We start from the raw sequence: 13,710 nt of genomic DNA, 5'->3' as shown, positions 1-13,710 counted from the left end.
TCTATAACACAAAGTATTCATCCAACAAAACAAAGATGTACATGGGAATAAAAAATCAAGATATTTTAGTGACATCCATTACCTCTTAGCTTCTTTTTAGCATTTACTCCATCTGTAAAAACTCTAGTGTCTTCAAAAGAAGAAGGGTTTGTAAAAACAAAAAGGATAGAAATGGTAGAGAAAGTAAACCGCATAGAAGGTTTTAGTGTAGTGCTGTATATATGTTAGTAGGTTAGTTTGGTTTAAAACTCTGCGCATTGTTGAGTAGTAGTTGATTTAAAACTCTTTAGTTTGCTAAGCAGTGGTCAATTTAAAACTCTTATTTTGACATAATTAATAAATTAATAAAAAATTGATGAGTAAAATTGTGGGACAACCAAAACTTACATGACAAATTATTAGTACTAATAGTCAAACTTCTTTAGTTTGGTTTAAAATTCTCCATGTTGTTGAGTAATAGTTGGTTTAAAACTTTCCATGTTACTAAGTAGTAGTCAGTTTGAAACTCTATGTCGTTGAGTAATAGTTGATTTAAAACTCTTTAGTTTGAAGAGTAGTAATCGATTTAATAAATAAGTTAATAAAAAAAATATGATGTATAACATTGTGGGACTACCAAAAATTATGTTTTCTGAAACCTAATCCCAACGTGAGTATCTCTAGATTCTACTATTGCAATCTAATTAAAGAAATTAAAAAATAAAATAAATTAATGAAAGCTGTCAAGTGTTCTCTTTGTATGGAGACGTGTTCAATCAATTTATACTATTTGTTCTCAATTCTTCAATGTATCTTATGCTCTATTATTATCCTATTTTGTAATAGAAGATTGGAGAAATACTACCTATTTGCCCTAACTTCAATAGGTTTATGATTACCCTTGTTCCTATATCACGGCCAGATTGTAACCTCACATAGAGAAGACAAACATCGACATTATCTAAGTTTTTTATTTGTCATGGGATTTCGATGTTAGTCTAGGACTTGGGAAGTCATCTAATATGAGATTGTAAAATTGTATTGAGTACAAATAAATAATAATAATAATAATAACAAAAAAAAAAAATACAAGAGAAAAACCATTATGCAAAAATAGAAGTATTAGAAAAGCGTAGATGAAAAAAGGGACATACCAAGATTAGGGTTTGCTAGTTGTAGATTTAGATTTGTAAAAACACCACCTTTAGCACCACGATACTTGTCCTAGGCCTCTTGTCAAGCCTGATGGGCAATCAAGAAGCATTGATTTGGGAGTGTTGGTTGGAATGTAGGGACTATCATGGAGCAAGGAAGAGAAGGAAAGGGTCTTACGTTTAGGGTTTGAGAAGGGACAATACTTAAAAACCAATTAATTATTAATTAATAAACTAAAAACCAAATAAGTTTTCTTACACTTACCTCTTCAATATTTTTCTGTCTCCAAAGGTTAAAATTAGGCTCTTTCTCATTGAGCACTGCTTATCCAGGCAGTGAGAATCGGATTTGTATGAGTTGAATTGTAGGGTTTGGCTGAGATGAGCAAAGAAAATTAAGGAAGAGAGAGGAGCAAAAAAAAAAAAAAAAAAACATTTGAGAGAGTGACGGTAGCAGTGGGTTTGCGTTTGAGAAAAACTAGAATCTCCAAAGGTTAAAATTTGGCTCTTTCTCATTGAGCACTACTTATCTAGGCAATGAGAGTCAGATTTGTATAAGTTGAATTGTAGGGTTTGGCTAAGATGAGCAAAGAAAAGGAAGAGAGGGGAGCCAAAAAAAAAAAAAAAAAACATTTGAGAGAGAGAAAGTAGTAGCGGGTTTGCGTTTGAGAAAACCTAGAATGCTTGGCTTTTATCCGGTTTTGTTTTGGAGTGAAATAGAGTTATTAATTTTAATTTTAATTTTTTAAATATTGTGCTGACGTGAAAAATTATGAAAACTTCAAAGGATAAGAAATTATTGTGTAGTCCCGGAGTACAAGGTCAGCAGACTGACCTTATACTCCCAGCCAATAGGAGCATGCCAGCACATTAAAACTTGCTTACCTCAGCAGGACTACCAACTCTTGTTATTTGTTAACGCCTGTTAACGTTTGGGAACTTTTAATTATTGAAGACAAAAAGGCTTAAAAGCCATAAAGAATATTGACAGCAACTCTCAGTAGAAGACAACGGCGAACACAGAGAAATTCAAGCTACTATTTTTTTTTTTTTTTTTTTTGTTTCAAGTAAAAGCATGGTAGAAATAATGGACTTAGAAAGTGATAAAGGTATATTTTGTTTTGATTTAATTTATGTTTTGGAAGAATGTTTAATTATTTGTGGTGATATATTTGCTCTCAAATAAAATTATATAAATCCTTATTGCTGTGTGATATATCAATCATGAAACTGAACCAACATAAGATCAAAAGCAGCATTTTTAACATTGATTGAAATATTCCGAATATATTAAAATTTTAAAATCAACCTCTCTAACATAATAAACCATAAAATTTAAGAAAATATGAATATAGTTTAGTTACACACCAATTGGCAGAAAAATAAGCAAAATAACTACCACCATCTAAAATAACACATCAACTCATTTGACTTTGTCCTTCTTTTGCAGTGAAAATATCGATGGAATTAGGGGTGGAAATGGCAGGTTTGAGCGGCTTCAGCTAAGGAGCATTTGCAGAGTGGTCTTTCGCTGAGGGAGTTAGACCACTAGGCTCATCCTTGGGCTCTGTGTGGCGCCCGGAGCCATGCCGCATTGCATCGCCAGTAGCTTGAATTTCTTTGTGTCCGCCGTTGTCTTCTATTGAGAGTTGCTGTCAATATTCTTTATGGCTTTTAAGCCTTTGTCTTCTACTGAAAACCCTATATTACTTAGGAGTATTTTATTGATGTGGGCCCAAACCTTTTAACTGAGAGTTCATGAGGGCATACGTGAATATTTTGAAGGAGCGCCCCTGTTAAAAGTTTCCAAACATTAACAGACTTTAACAAATAATAAGAGCTGGCAGTCCTGCTGAGGTAAGCAAGTTTTAATGTGTTGGGATGCTCTTATTGGCTAGGAGTACAAGGTTAGCCTGCTGGTCTTGTACTCCGGGACTACACAATAATTTTCTAAATAATGAATTTGTAAAAAGGGGACGAGAGTAAACCACAATTATTGTTTGTGCCTTGACCAATAGGTTTCTCATGCTTTCAATATTTTTAAAAAAATTTTATTGGGACACGCTTTGAATACTTGATCTTATCTCCTAAATTAACAAAATGCCAATCTAATCTCCTAAATATTTGTGGTAGACTAATAAAGGATAAGACACGATAGCGTCGATGGAGGATTACTATTTTTTTTTTTTTTTTTTTTTAGAGAAAGGCATTTGTATGGAAGAGGATTACTAATCCTATGTCTTATTTTTTTATAATTTGAGACACGATAGCGTCGATGGAGGATTACTATTTTTTTTTTTTTTTTTTTTTAGAGAAAGGCATTTGTATGGAAGAGGATTACTAATCCTATGTCTTATTTTTTTATAATTTGGTAAAATATAAAGTGAAACATTAAATTTTAGTAATTTTTATATATTTTTGGTACATGGTGAATAATGCTCTTTTCTTTCGCATTTTTAGTAGTAATTTGATCATTTGCATTTGAAATTAATATATACTCACAAACAGTTAGGATCGGTGACAACTAAAACAGTATTGTGATAATTTGATTTCAGGAGAATTGTACTTTAGGCATTGGGCTACTGATTCATGTTCTATTGAGCGAGCGTCTGTTGTGCATGCGAAGTTTCAAGGTGAGACCAGCGCAATCGGTTGATGAAGCCCAAGATATTGGATTCCTATTGAGTATTGAGAGCCCACAGTCGAACCTGGCTTCCAAACGGTAGAGTCAAGAAGATAAGATTTTCCTCAATATGTTGTTCTCTTAATACAAATAAGAGAACTAATAAACAAGATCACTAAAATTTACATTTTGATAATATTTAAATACTTAATCTTATACATTTCAAACTTGTTCACTAAGATTATTAACATCATCACAAAAGAACAAAAAAACTCAATTTCCTCCATAATAACAACATGGTAATCACTATTCAAAATTTCTAAACTTACGGACAAAGATGCTTACATGGTACTGTACTTAGCAAAAGAAAAACAAAATTACAGTTGCAACTCTATCACATTCAAAGCGTGGAAATAACGAGACATAATGCTAGGACTAAGTTACATTTTCCTTTGTTTTCTCAACAACCAAACACGTAATGGTATTCATAATTCATTATAATTGATAACTCAACCTAACAAAAATTACAACATTCTCATAACCTAATTCAATCTAAAATTTCAATAGCAGCATTCTCAATCCACTGTTCAAAATTACCCAAAGTCCAAACATTATCAATCCACTCAAATCTTAATGCAGTAAATGTTAATCATGATAACTAATAAAATTAATAACAAATCCCTAAATCATCCTTGACCCCATCAAAATTTGAATAATGAGTCAGGTTCAAGGTCCAACCAACTCAAGATGAAGGTCTTTAAAGATTCAAATGCATAGAAATTAAATCTCAGTATAGAGGCTAGCTACTTTCATATACATTTAGGTATATTGCTCATCAAAATTTCTGATGATATAGCTCTACTCCTCCGTGTTTTGTTTTCCATAATTTGGTATATGTACCAATTCAATCTAATTCCCGTGCGGATGCAAATATATTTAAACTGTAAGAATTAGTACAAGAATAGAAGTAGGGTATATTTATACGAGTGCTATTGTTCCTCACCTGCCATATTTGTACGAAAATGAAATACTTGTTGAATAGCATTCTCCAGTTAATCTCTTCAATAGCTAGAAGCACTTGTCGAAGATTGATCAGATGTGACTAATCCCAATCCAGTTCTAGTGCCAATTGTTGAAGATTGATCAAATATGATTAACCTACCAACAGAAAATGGAGGTGCTGATGGCTCAGGAAGATTTATTGATTTGCTTGCAAGCATGAGAATGACTCTTGACATTGTAGGTCTATCATTTGGATCTTCTTGAACGCATAACAATGCGATATGGATCAATCTTAGAGCCTCACTTATAGGACAAGTATCAATTATGGTCTGATCTATCAATTCCACTCCTTTTCCTTCATTCCATAGTTGCCATACCTATTGGTATTTTTTATTTCTTTTAGTGCAAAGTCGTAACCGTAAACTTAATTTAAGCTCAAGATATAGAGAAGAAAGACGTACATATGACAGAAGGCTATGTGCAAGCTCTAGATGATTGAAGCCACTGTTCTTTTTTCCACTTACAATTTCCATCATTAGAATTCCAAAACTATAAACATCGGACTTTATTGAAAAGAGCCCCTCCATTGCATACTCCGGTGCCATATATCCACTATTGAAAATATATATATGTATCATGATAAAATACGATTTTAGTTACTCTAAAAGAGAATAGAGGTATAGTTGTCCTTAATAGTATCATCAAGAGCAAAAGTTACATTGACATAACCATGACTAATGGAAAGTGAGCTTTCTTAGTTTGCAATTCCTAGTTCTTAGAGTTCTTTTTTTCTTTTTTAAAATAATAATAATAAATGAATAATTCCCATTGAAGTAAAAAAGTTTTCAACTTGAATTTACTGCTAAAATTTAATGTGTGCTAAAACATTATTTGAAAAACAATTAGGTGCAAATGGAATGAGCTAGAATTCTCCCAAAACAAGCATGCAAGGGGACCAAACTTGAGTTTGATCATGTCTTGAAATTTTTCCTTGAGAAAGTAATATCAAAGATTTATGGAATGGAAATGTGGATGTAGTGAAGGGATTACTTACTATGTACCCACGATTCTAATAGTGTTGGCTTGTATTTGATTGCTCCCGAAAATTCTAGCAGTACCAAAATCTGATATTTTTGGGTTCATCTCATCGTCCAACAACACATTACTCACTTTCAAATCCCTATGGATGATTTTCAGCCGAGAGTCCTCATGTAAATATTGAAGGCCCTTAGCAATCCCATTGACTATGTTTGTGCGTTTAGCCCAATCTAGAACCTTACATTTGTCTGGATCTGCATTGTAATATTATGGGTACTGTGTTGATTATCATACATAGGCAAGTTTTTCCATGAATTAAGGGTGTCGTTAGTGTGTGAATGTGAGTTTGTATTTGTGAGAGAGATAGAGAGTATACCGAATAAGAAGGCATCGAGACTAGTGTTGACCATGTATTCATAGACTAGAATCTTTTCATCTTCTTCTAAGCAACATCCCAAGAGCCTCACTAGATTCTTGTGTTGAAGTTTTGCAATTAAAATCACTTCGTTCTTGAACTCTTCAAGACCTTGTTTGGATTTCATTGAAAGCCTTTTAACTGCTATTTCCTTTCCATTAATCAACTTGCCCTAGAAGCATTTTAAACTTCCTTAATCAATGAAAACTTCTCACACAGACACATACTATTGGTAGACATATTGCTACATGTTACAAGTTACAACAATAGTTTAATTGTCCTAAAACTAAATGATCACAATAATCTTTTAGTTGTCAATTATCCTAACTGTTGCTGTATATTAATTTCTAATGAAAGTGATGGAATAATTTCTAAAAATACATATGCATTAAAAATTAAATCTTTTAACCTTGTAAACTGGGCCGAAACCACCTTCTCCAAGCTTATTGGCATCAGAGAAATTGTTTGTAGCAGCCAGTATGGTAATTAAATTAAAGTAATAGATTTCTCCTCTGTTGTCATTGTCATTTCCATAGATACAACTGTCCATTAACTCTATTGAAAACGAACCTGCTAAATTATTGCGTAACGAAATTTCTTGGCTTATAATTCCATCTGAGTGACAGATAAAATAAAACAAAAATTAATGGCAATCTAGAAATAAAAATTTTTAGTGCTTTAAAAAAATGAGAATTTTTGATAGATTGGCTAAACTAAATCTACCTTGTCTTTTCCTCCAGCCAAAGGATGAATAATACCAGAAACCCAAGAGAGCTGCAACTACGGCAATTGATGCAACTGATGATATAGTAATGATTACGATCTTTGTTGCCTTCTTTCCGCCTATTGCTCATCATACATTATATCCTAATAAGTTTGCTTAAAAGAACTCAAGACAACAAATTAACGTATACCAATAATAAATGCAAGGACATAGACTTCCTAAATTGTCACAGGTAAGAAAAATCAAATTACAATGTACTTGTTTAACTTTCTTTATAAAATAGCCAAAGTTAAAAAAAAAAAAAAAATGATAAGTTATAATTGGGAAAGATAAATTGAAATACAAAAAGTGGTATAAAGGATTTGTATTTTTTTTTTTTTTCATTTTAAACTTTAGCTATTTTATGAGAAAAGTTAAACAAATAAGTGATAAGTTGTGACGATAGAATATAAAGTGGAACACAAAAAGTGATAGGACAAAGACTAGAGTTCAAGTCTCCAGAAAAGAACCTTATACTTATAACGTTAAATTAGATTAGAGTAAAATTTTATCTCATATATTAAAGAAAAAAAAAAAGACAAAATCAAATTTATTAGCAAAGGAGGATTGCACTTAATTCGCTATATGAATGCAAGTACTGAAGTAAACATTAGGAAGAGATTCTACATGTTGTAGACTAAACATCATGTTTGTGAGTTTCAGTGGATGAAATAACAATAATGGAAAGAAAAATCGTATTAAAATAAATAACATGTAGAATAGAGAATTTGAAAAATAGGTTTTTATCCTAGTGGTAAAAAATGGGTAATTCTTACCTGCTACCAGAGCACTACTCTAGGAGTATATAAGTTTTTTGTAGAAAAAAAATTAGTAAGTTGCTACCAATAATAACATTATACCAAGAGTAATTTCCCCAATAATAATAATAATAATAATGTTGGCACCCAATTTTTTACACGTTTTGTGGGCTAATAGGTAAGATCCAAAGTCTAGCAGACCAAGCCTTGAAGGATGATTTGGTATGATCATAAGTTGGCCCATGAATGACCTAAGACCCTTGTATAAGGGAATGATGTGAAATAGGCCCCAAAGGCCCAACCCATTTGAATGAAAGGGGTTAGAAGATACTGAAGAAATCTAGAACCTTCACAGTGCATTCGATTGAAGAGATGAGAAAATAGAGAAAAACGCGGCAAAAGCATGCCACGAACGAAGGGAATAATTATCAAATATTAATGGTCTATTTGGATGGAGGGAGAAGGAGAGAGAGTAAAGTAAAATAGACTAAAAATAAATTAATTTTATATTAAATTTATTCTACTCTACTTTATTCAATTCTCTTCTTTTAATCCAAATGAACCATAAATGCTGCAGAACATCTAACGAGTAAAGTAAGGCAAGGAAGTATCAAACATGGCAGAAAGAGAATCCCATGTTCAACATCGCAGTGCAACGAACTTCTAAAGTGTAAAGCTGCAAAATGAGAACTGAAGAGTAATATACAAGGTAGGCAAATGGGTTCACTCATTCTGTATCCCAGCCATACAAATGGGGTTTGACCTGTCATTGTAGAGAATTAGGAAGGTATGGTTTGGTGAAAAGGAGGAAAATTCTAGTTGTAATAATTTGGCACAATTTTTTGGGAGTTCCTTGTGTTGGAAAAAGCACTCATACCAAAAGAGAAGTTGCGAGTTATCACGAGGTGCATGTCATAGGAGGGCAATGACAAAAGGCCCACTAAAAGGGGATACTGCAGAGTGATCCATGTGGAGGCTTTGAGTATTCTCAAGGAAAAAAATGAAAAGAAAGGAAGAGCCACAGAATACGAAGAAGTACAAGTGCATTAAAATGCACCCTTAAATTATGGGCATTGAGCGGCGAAAAGGAGACGCGGCTACCTGCTCCCCGAATCCCAAACCTAGAGAAAAAAGAAGACTTGGTGGGAAGAGAATATCCCAAACCCGGGGCAAAAGGAAACCCATCAGGAAAATGGGGAAACCATGGATTAATGTACCTCAAGAGGAAAACACTTGGGTATAAATATGGGTATTCCTCTTTCACGGGGAAAAAAACATAATTGAGAACACAGAAGGAAGAGAAGATATCATAGAGAGAAGAAAAACACAACGAGAACAACACAAAAACACACATGAGAGAATGGAGAGAAAAGAGAAAAATAGCAGAGAAATACAAAAGAGAAAAAAGAGAGAAAATTAGTAGAGAAAAGTTGAGAGTTTGTAGAGAAGACTGAAGAGTACCTAGTAGTGCAGCAGCACACTCCGCAGAGAAATGCTTGGAAAGAAAGAGATAATGGCAGAATAGTAGTATTGACATGCACCACTAGGAAAACTTCCTTTCTCCCATAAAATCAATTTCACCTGAATCTTTTAAGAGATATTCAAGCAGCGGCCACTTTGATTCGAGTTCCAAACCTCACAGATTTGTGCACCCTTGGGTTAAAGCAATAAGGCTGTGAGAGTTGGGACCAAAAACCTTGAGAACTAACATCTACTTGATGAGCACTTTCTTTGGACTTTAGTGTTTTTATGTGCAGACTTGTAATAGTATAGAAAGTAGAGTAAAGCTCATCCTGCAGAAAGGGGAGAAGTAATCTTCCTCCAGCAAAAAGTGGAGAAGGCTACAGCAGAAAATGGAGTAAATCACAACAAAAAGTGGAGAAGTAACGTTCCTTCAGCAGAAAGTGGAGGAATGCCTCATCCTGCAGAAAGAGAAGAAGTAGTCTTCCTTCAGCAGAAAGTGGAGAAAGGCGTTGCAGAAAATAGAGTAATGTTCATTTCGCAGAAAATGGAGAACAACCCTTTTCAGTGGAAGACAACACAAAAACACACATGAGAGAATGGAGAGAAAAGAGAAAAATAGCAGAGAAATACAAAAGAGAAAAAAGAGAGAAAATTAGTAGAGAAAAGTTGAGAGTTTGTAGAGAAGACTGAAGAGTACCTAGTAGTGCAGCAGCACACTCCGCAGAGAAATGCTTGGAAAGAAAGAGATAATGGCAGAATAGTAGTATTGACATGCACTACTAGGAAAACTTCCTTTCTCCCATAAAATCAATTTCACCTGAATCTTTTAAGAAGAGATATTCAAGCAGCGGCCACTTTGATTCGAGTTCCAAAGCCCACAGATTTGTGCACCCTTGGGTTAAAGCAATAAGGCTGTGAGAGTTGGGACCAAAAACCTTGAGAACTAACATCTACTTGATGAGCACTTTCTTTGGACTTTAGTGTTTTTATGTGCAGACTTGTAATAGTATAGAAAGTAGAGTAAAGCTCATCCTGCAGAAAGGGGAGAAGTAATCTTCCTCCAGCAAAAAGTGGAGAAGGCTACAGCAGAAAATGGAGTAAATCACAACAAAAAGTGGAGAAGTAACGTTCCTTCAGCAGAAAGTGGAGGAATGCCTCATCCTGCAGAAAGAGAAGAAGTAGTCTTCCTTCAGCAGAAAGTGGAGAAAGGCGTTGCAGAAAATAGAGTAATGTTCATTTCGCAGAAAATGGAGAACAACCCTTTTCAGTGGAAGTAGTAGAAGAAAACAAGCCCATTTTGCAATAACGCTCTTTGGATTGGAACGGTGCATGTACTAGCGCGGCAGAAGGAGGCCCTAAGAGCCCATATTGCAAAGGTGTCAGACCCAACTTCCCTCTTAACAAAAAGCCCAAACTTGATGATGTCTAATAATATTAAGACACGTGTTTAGGATGTACGAACCTGAAAAAATGACCCGCAACAAATAATAATTATACTTGGCTGCTAGCACGTCACCTACTGCACTGAACTATACTAATGAAGCGACAATTTCCAACCAATAATTTCTCATAGACCCCATCTCACGTATTGTTACCTCTCACCCACCCTCTCTTCCCTAAAAAACTAAACTTCGCTCAAAAGTCAAAACTTCCAAAATTTCCATCCACAGATCAAACAAAGCCTTCACTTTCAACTTCCCTGCTGAAACACCTTTCGACACCACTCTTCAAAACAGCCCATTAATATTTACCAAAAGCGATTTGATATTCCTTTCTCTCACAAATTATATTGAAGCTCACTAACTAAATTAATTCAATTATTCTTCTAAAAAAAATATTTTTGATCAATTATTTGAAAAAAAGAAAAAAAGAAAAAGAAGAAAGGTAAATTTAGATCAACCGTTTATGTGAAAAGAAGAAGTTCAATGCCAAATAATTTTTCGAAGTTTTAGGATTGTTCTTGTTTGTCAAATAGGTAAATTCCAAAACAACCTCCATTCTGATAATAATAATAACAGAAGACCTCCGCTAATTTTTAATTTTAAATTCCAATTCGAATCCTGTGCACCAAACGGGGAGGAATTCTATGAAAAAACCAAATCTACATGTCTTACCATTAACAGTCGGTGGCAGTGTTGCTGCAGGCATGGATTGGGCTGGTGGCAGCGGCAGTGGCTTTGCTGGTGATTGGTCGGTGAAAGAGTAGTTCTCATACCTCAGAAAGCAACTTGGTCCTAAAATGCGCCACCCTATCTTGGCTTGGCAACATGTCTCGGCTGTACCCATCAAGTAGCTTAAGCACTGGCCACACGAAGGACCATCGATATCTCTTGTACACTGTACCAACCCATAACTTATCTTGGACCCATCACTCAATTTCACTGTCTGACTATCACTCTTGAACAGCATATCTGTTACCTTGGCACGATCTATTAGATCGTACAATAGACCAAGTGCGTAAAGATTAGTTAGTTCAGGTGAAGTAGTATTCTGGGTATTATACATGAGCGACATTGGCGATATCTGCGTCTGTCCAAAGAAATTAACATCGGAATAGCGTAACATGCACTGATCGAACCATATGATGGCACTTTTGTTAGATGGACATTGAGTTGTGATATTTTGGGTTGCGTAGCTTACACAGCTTTGGCAGGTACTATTAGAAACATCACCTCTGCAGAGGAAGAGGGCGTAGATGCCTATACTTGAGCTTTCGTTGTAGAAGCTGTAGTTTTGGTAAGCTTTGGATGATAAAGACTTCAACAGCACCGTGAGGTTGGATTGGTAATGTTAGAGATATATTAGCCCATTAGCATAGGCCCAAGCCTAATTCTACTTTGTGTGCAAGCCAAGTCTCCCACTTGTACTAGAAGTCTATTAGTCTAGGGTTTAGTCTACTATATATACACATTTTATGATTCATTGTAACACAGGACTTGTACTACACTCTAATATATTATCGATGTAGCCCTTTAGGGTTTCCTCCGTGGATGTAGGCCGTTAGGCTGAACCACGTAACTCTCATGTGTTATTGTGTTTTATACTTTATGCTTTCGCTTTCGCATCCATACTAGCATATTCAACATGGTATCAGAGCCACCTTCTTGTGGCCATGGTTTTCTGTCCTTGCGGTATATTTAAGAGCAATCTTTGTCTTCCTCGGTGTTTTTTCGCTGCGTTCATCTTCTTTGGCTTCCTACTGCTGCCGTCAAAACTCTCCGGTATAGTCATGCCACCATTAGAAGTCGCATCAACACTGCAAGACCATTGCCTTCCTCAAATTAAAAGATTTCATCAAGCTTCCATCTTGAGTTTGAGAGGGGGTGTTAGAGATATATTAGCCCATTAGTATAGGCCCAAGCCTAATTCTACTTTGTGTGCAAGCCAAGTCTCCCACTTGTACTAGAAGTCTATTAGTCTAGGGTTTAGTCTACTATATATACACATTTTATGATTCATTGTAACACAGGACTTGTACTACACTCTAATATATTATCGATGTAGCCCTTTAGGGTTTCCTCCGTGGATGTAGGCCGTTAGGCTGAACCACGTAACTCTCATGTGTTATTGTGTTTTATACTTTATGCTTTCGCTTTCGCATCCATACTAGCATATTCAACAGGTAATAGGTGTTGGAGGTTTCATTCGATTGATCTAAACAAATGTGGTCATTATAGGTTGGCTGGGAATGAATGGAGCTGGTAAGCGCACAGACTGCGATTAATATTAAAAGAAAGGCTCTCGAGTTGTGCAGGGAAAACATTTTAAATCTTACGTTAGGCTTCAAAGAATTTCGTCCGTGAACATATATATATATATATATATATATGCGCGTGTGTGTTTGTTTATATTATATGACTGATGTTTAATATAAATAAAAACATTTACCTTTATAATAATAAAAATAAAATAAACTTAAGAAGTTGGCTAAGTGGTTCTTAAATTAAGTTTTATTAGATTTTGAAGTTAAAACCTCTTACTTTCACTATTAAGAGATTTCTTTATATAATTATTCGGTATGTGTGAGATAGAGAGACCACACATGCTCGAGTGAATAGATAAATACTCAAAAATATTTAGATTTTTTATTTTTCAAAATAATAATAATAATAATAATAATAGGCAACATTTTAACAAAATTGAACAGATAAGATCTTAATTGAATAAATTTGACACTTAAAGTACTTAATTAAATAAAAATAAAATTAGAAGTTCGAAATGAATTTCAACCAAATTTAGAATATACATTTTGCATTTTAGCTTTGAAAATAAAAAATAATAAATAATAAATGAAAAAGACTAAAATATCTCAATTTGAGTGACCAAAACAAGAACGTGGCCAAAGCTATAGTATTATGCTATAGATTAATGAGAGAGATAGGATAGCTGATTTCCTCGCAGGAGTCCATGCAAGATAATTACAGCCTTTATGGATCAAACCTGCATACGTTAATGCCGTCGATGGAAAATTACTACTTACCTAATATCGTATATCGAGGCACATTTTCCACCAA

General features: G+C 34.4%; 2 protein-coding genes across 3 annotated transcripts; both read right to left on the bottom strand.

Annotated features, from left to right (window-relative positions):
- Positions 1 to 3,565: 3,565 nt before the first annotated feature.
- Positions 3,566 to 6,775, bottom strand: LOC136070838 (cysteine-rich receptor-like protein kinase 10). 2 transcript variants are annotated; one of them, XR_010632079.1, is made up of 6 exons: positions 6,621 to 6,775; positions 6,173 to 6,383; positions 5,813 to 6,050; positions 5,220 to 5,370; positions 4,760 to 5,135; positions 3,566 to 3,841 (listed from the first exon to the last, which is right to left on the bottom strand). XR_010632079.1 is itself a non-coding variant. In XM_065781322.1 (5 exons), the coding sequence occupies exons 1-5, from the start codon at positions 6,759 to 6,761 to the stop codon at positions 4,818 to 4,820; spliced, it is 1,059 nt and encodes a 352-aa protein (XP_065637394.1). In that variant the 5' UTR covers positions 6,762 to 6,775; the 3' UTR covers positions 4,443 to 4,817. The 2 variants fall into 2 exon arrangements, 1 of the variants encoding a protein (XP_065637394.1); XM_065781322.1 differs by lacking the exon at positions 3,566 to 3,841 and having other exon boundaries at positions 4,443 to 5,135.
- Positions 6,776 to 10,429: 3,654 nt separating this feature from the next.
- LOC136070833 (cysteine-rich repeat secretory protein 38-like) lies at positions 10,430 to 11,710 on the bottom strand. Its single transcript, XM_065781308.1, has 2 exons — positions 11,311 to 11,710; positions 10,430 to 10,551 (listed from the first exon to the last, which is right to left on the bottom strand). Exons 1-2 carry the CDS (start codon positions 11,708 to 11,710, stop codon positions 10,430 to 10,432), a joined length of 522 nt encoding a protein of 173 aa, XP_065637380.1.
- Between the last annotated feature and the right edge of the window lie 2,000 nt (positions 11,711 to 13,710).

The sequence above is a fragment of the Quercus suber genome, unplaced genomic scaffold (assembly GCF_002906115.3).
Source record: "Quercus suber isolate HL8 unplaced genomic scaffold, Cork oak 2.0 scaffold_263, whole genome shotgun sequence".
NCBI classification, from domain to species: Eukaryota; Viridiplantae; Streptophyta; class Magnoliopsida; order Fagales; family Fagaceae; genus Quercus; species Quercus suber.
This window is presented reverse-complemented; position numbering and strand designations above follow the sequence as displayed.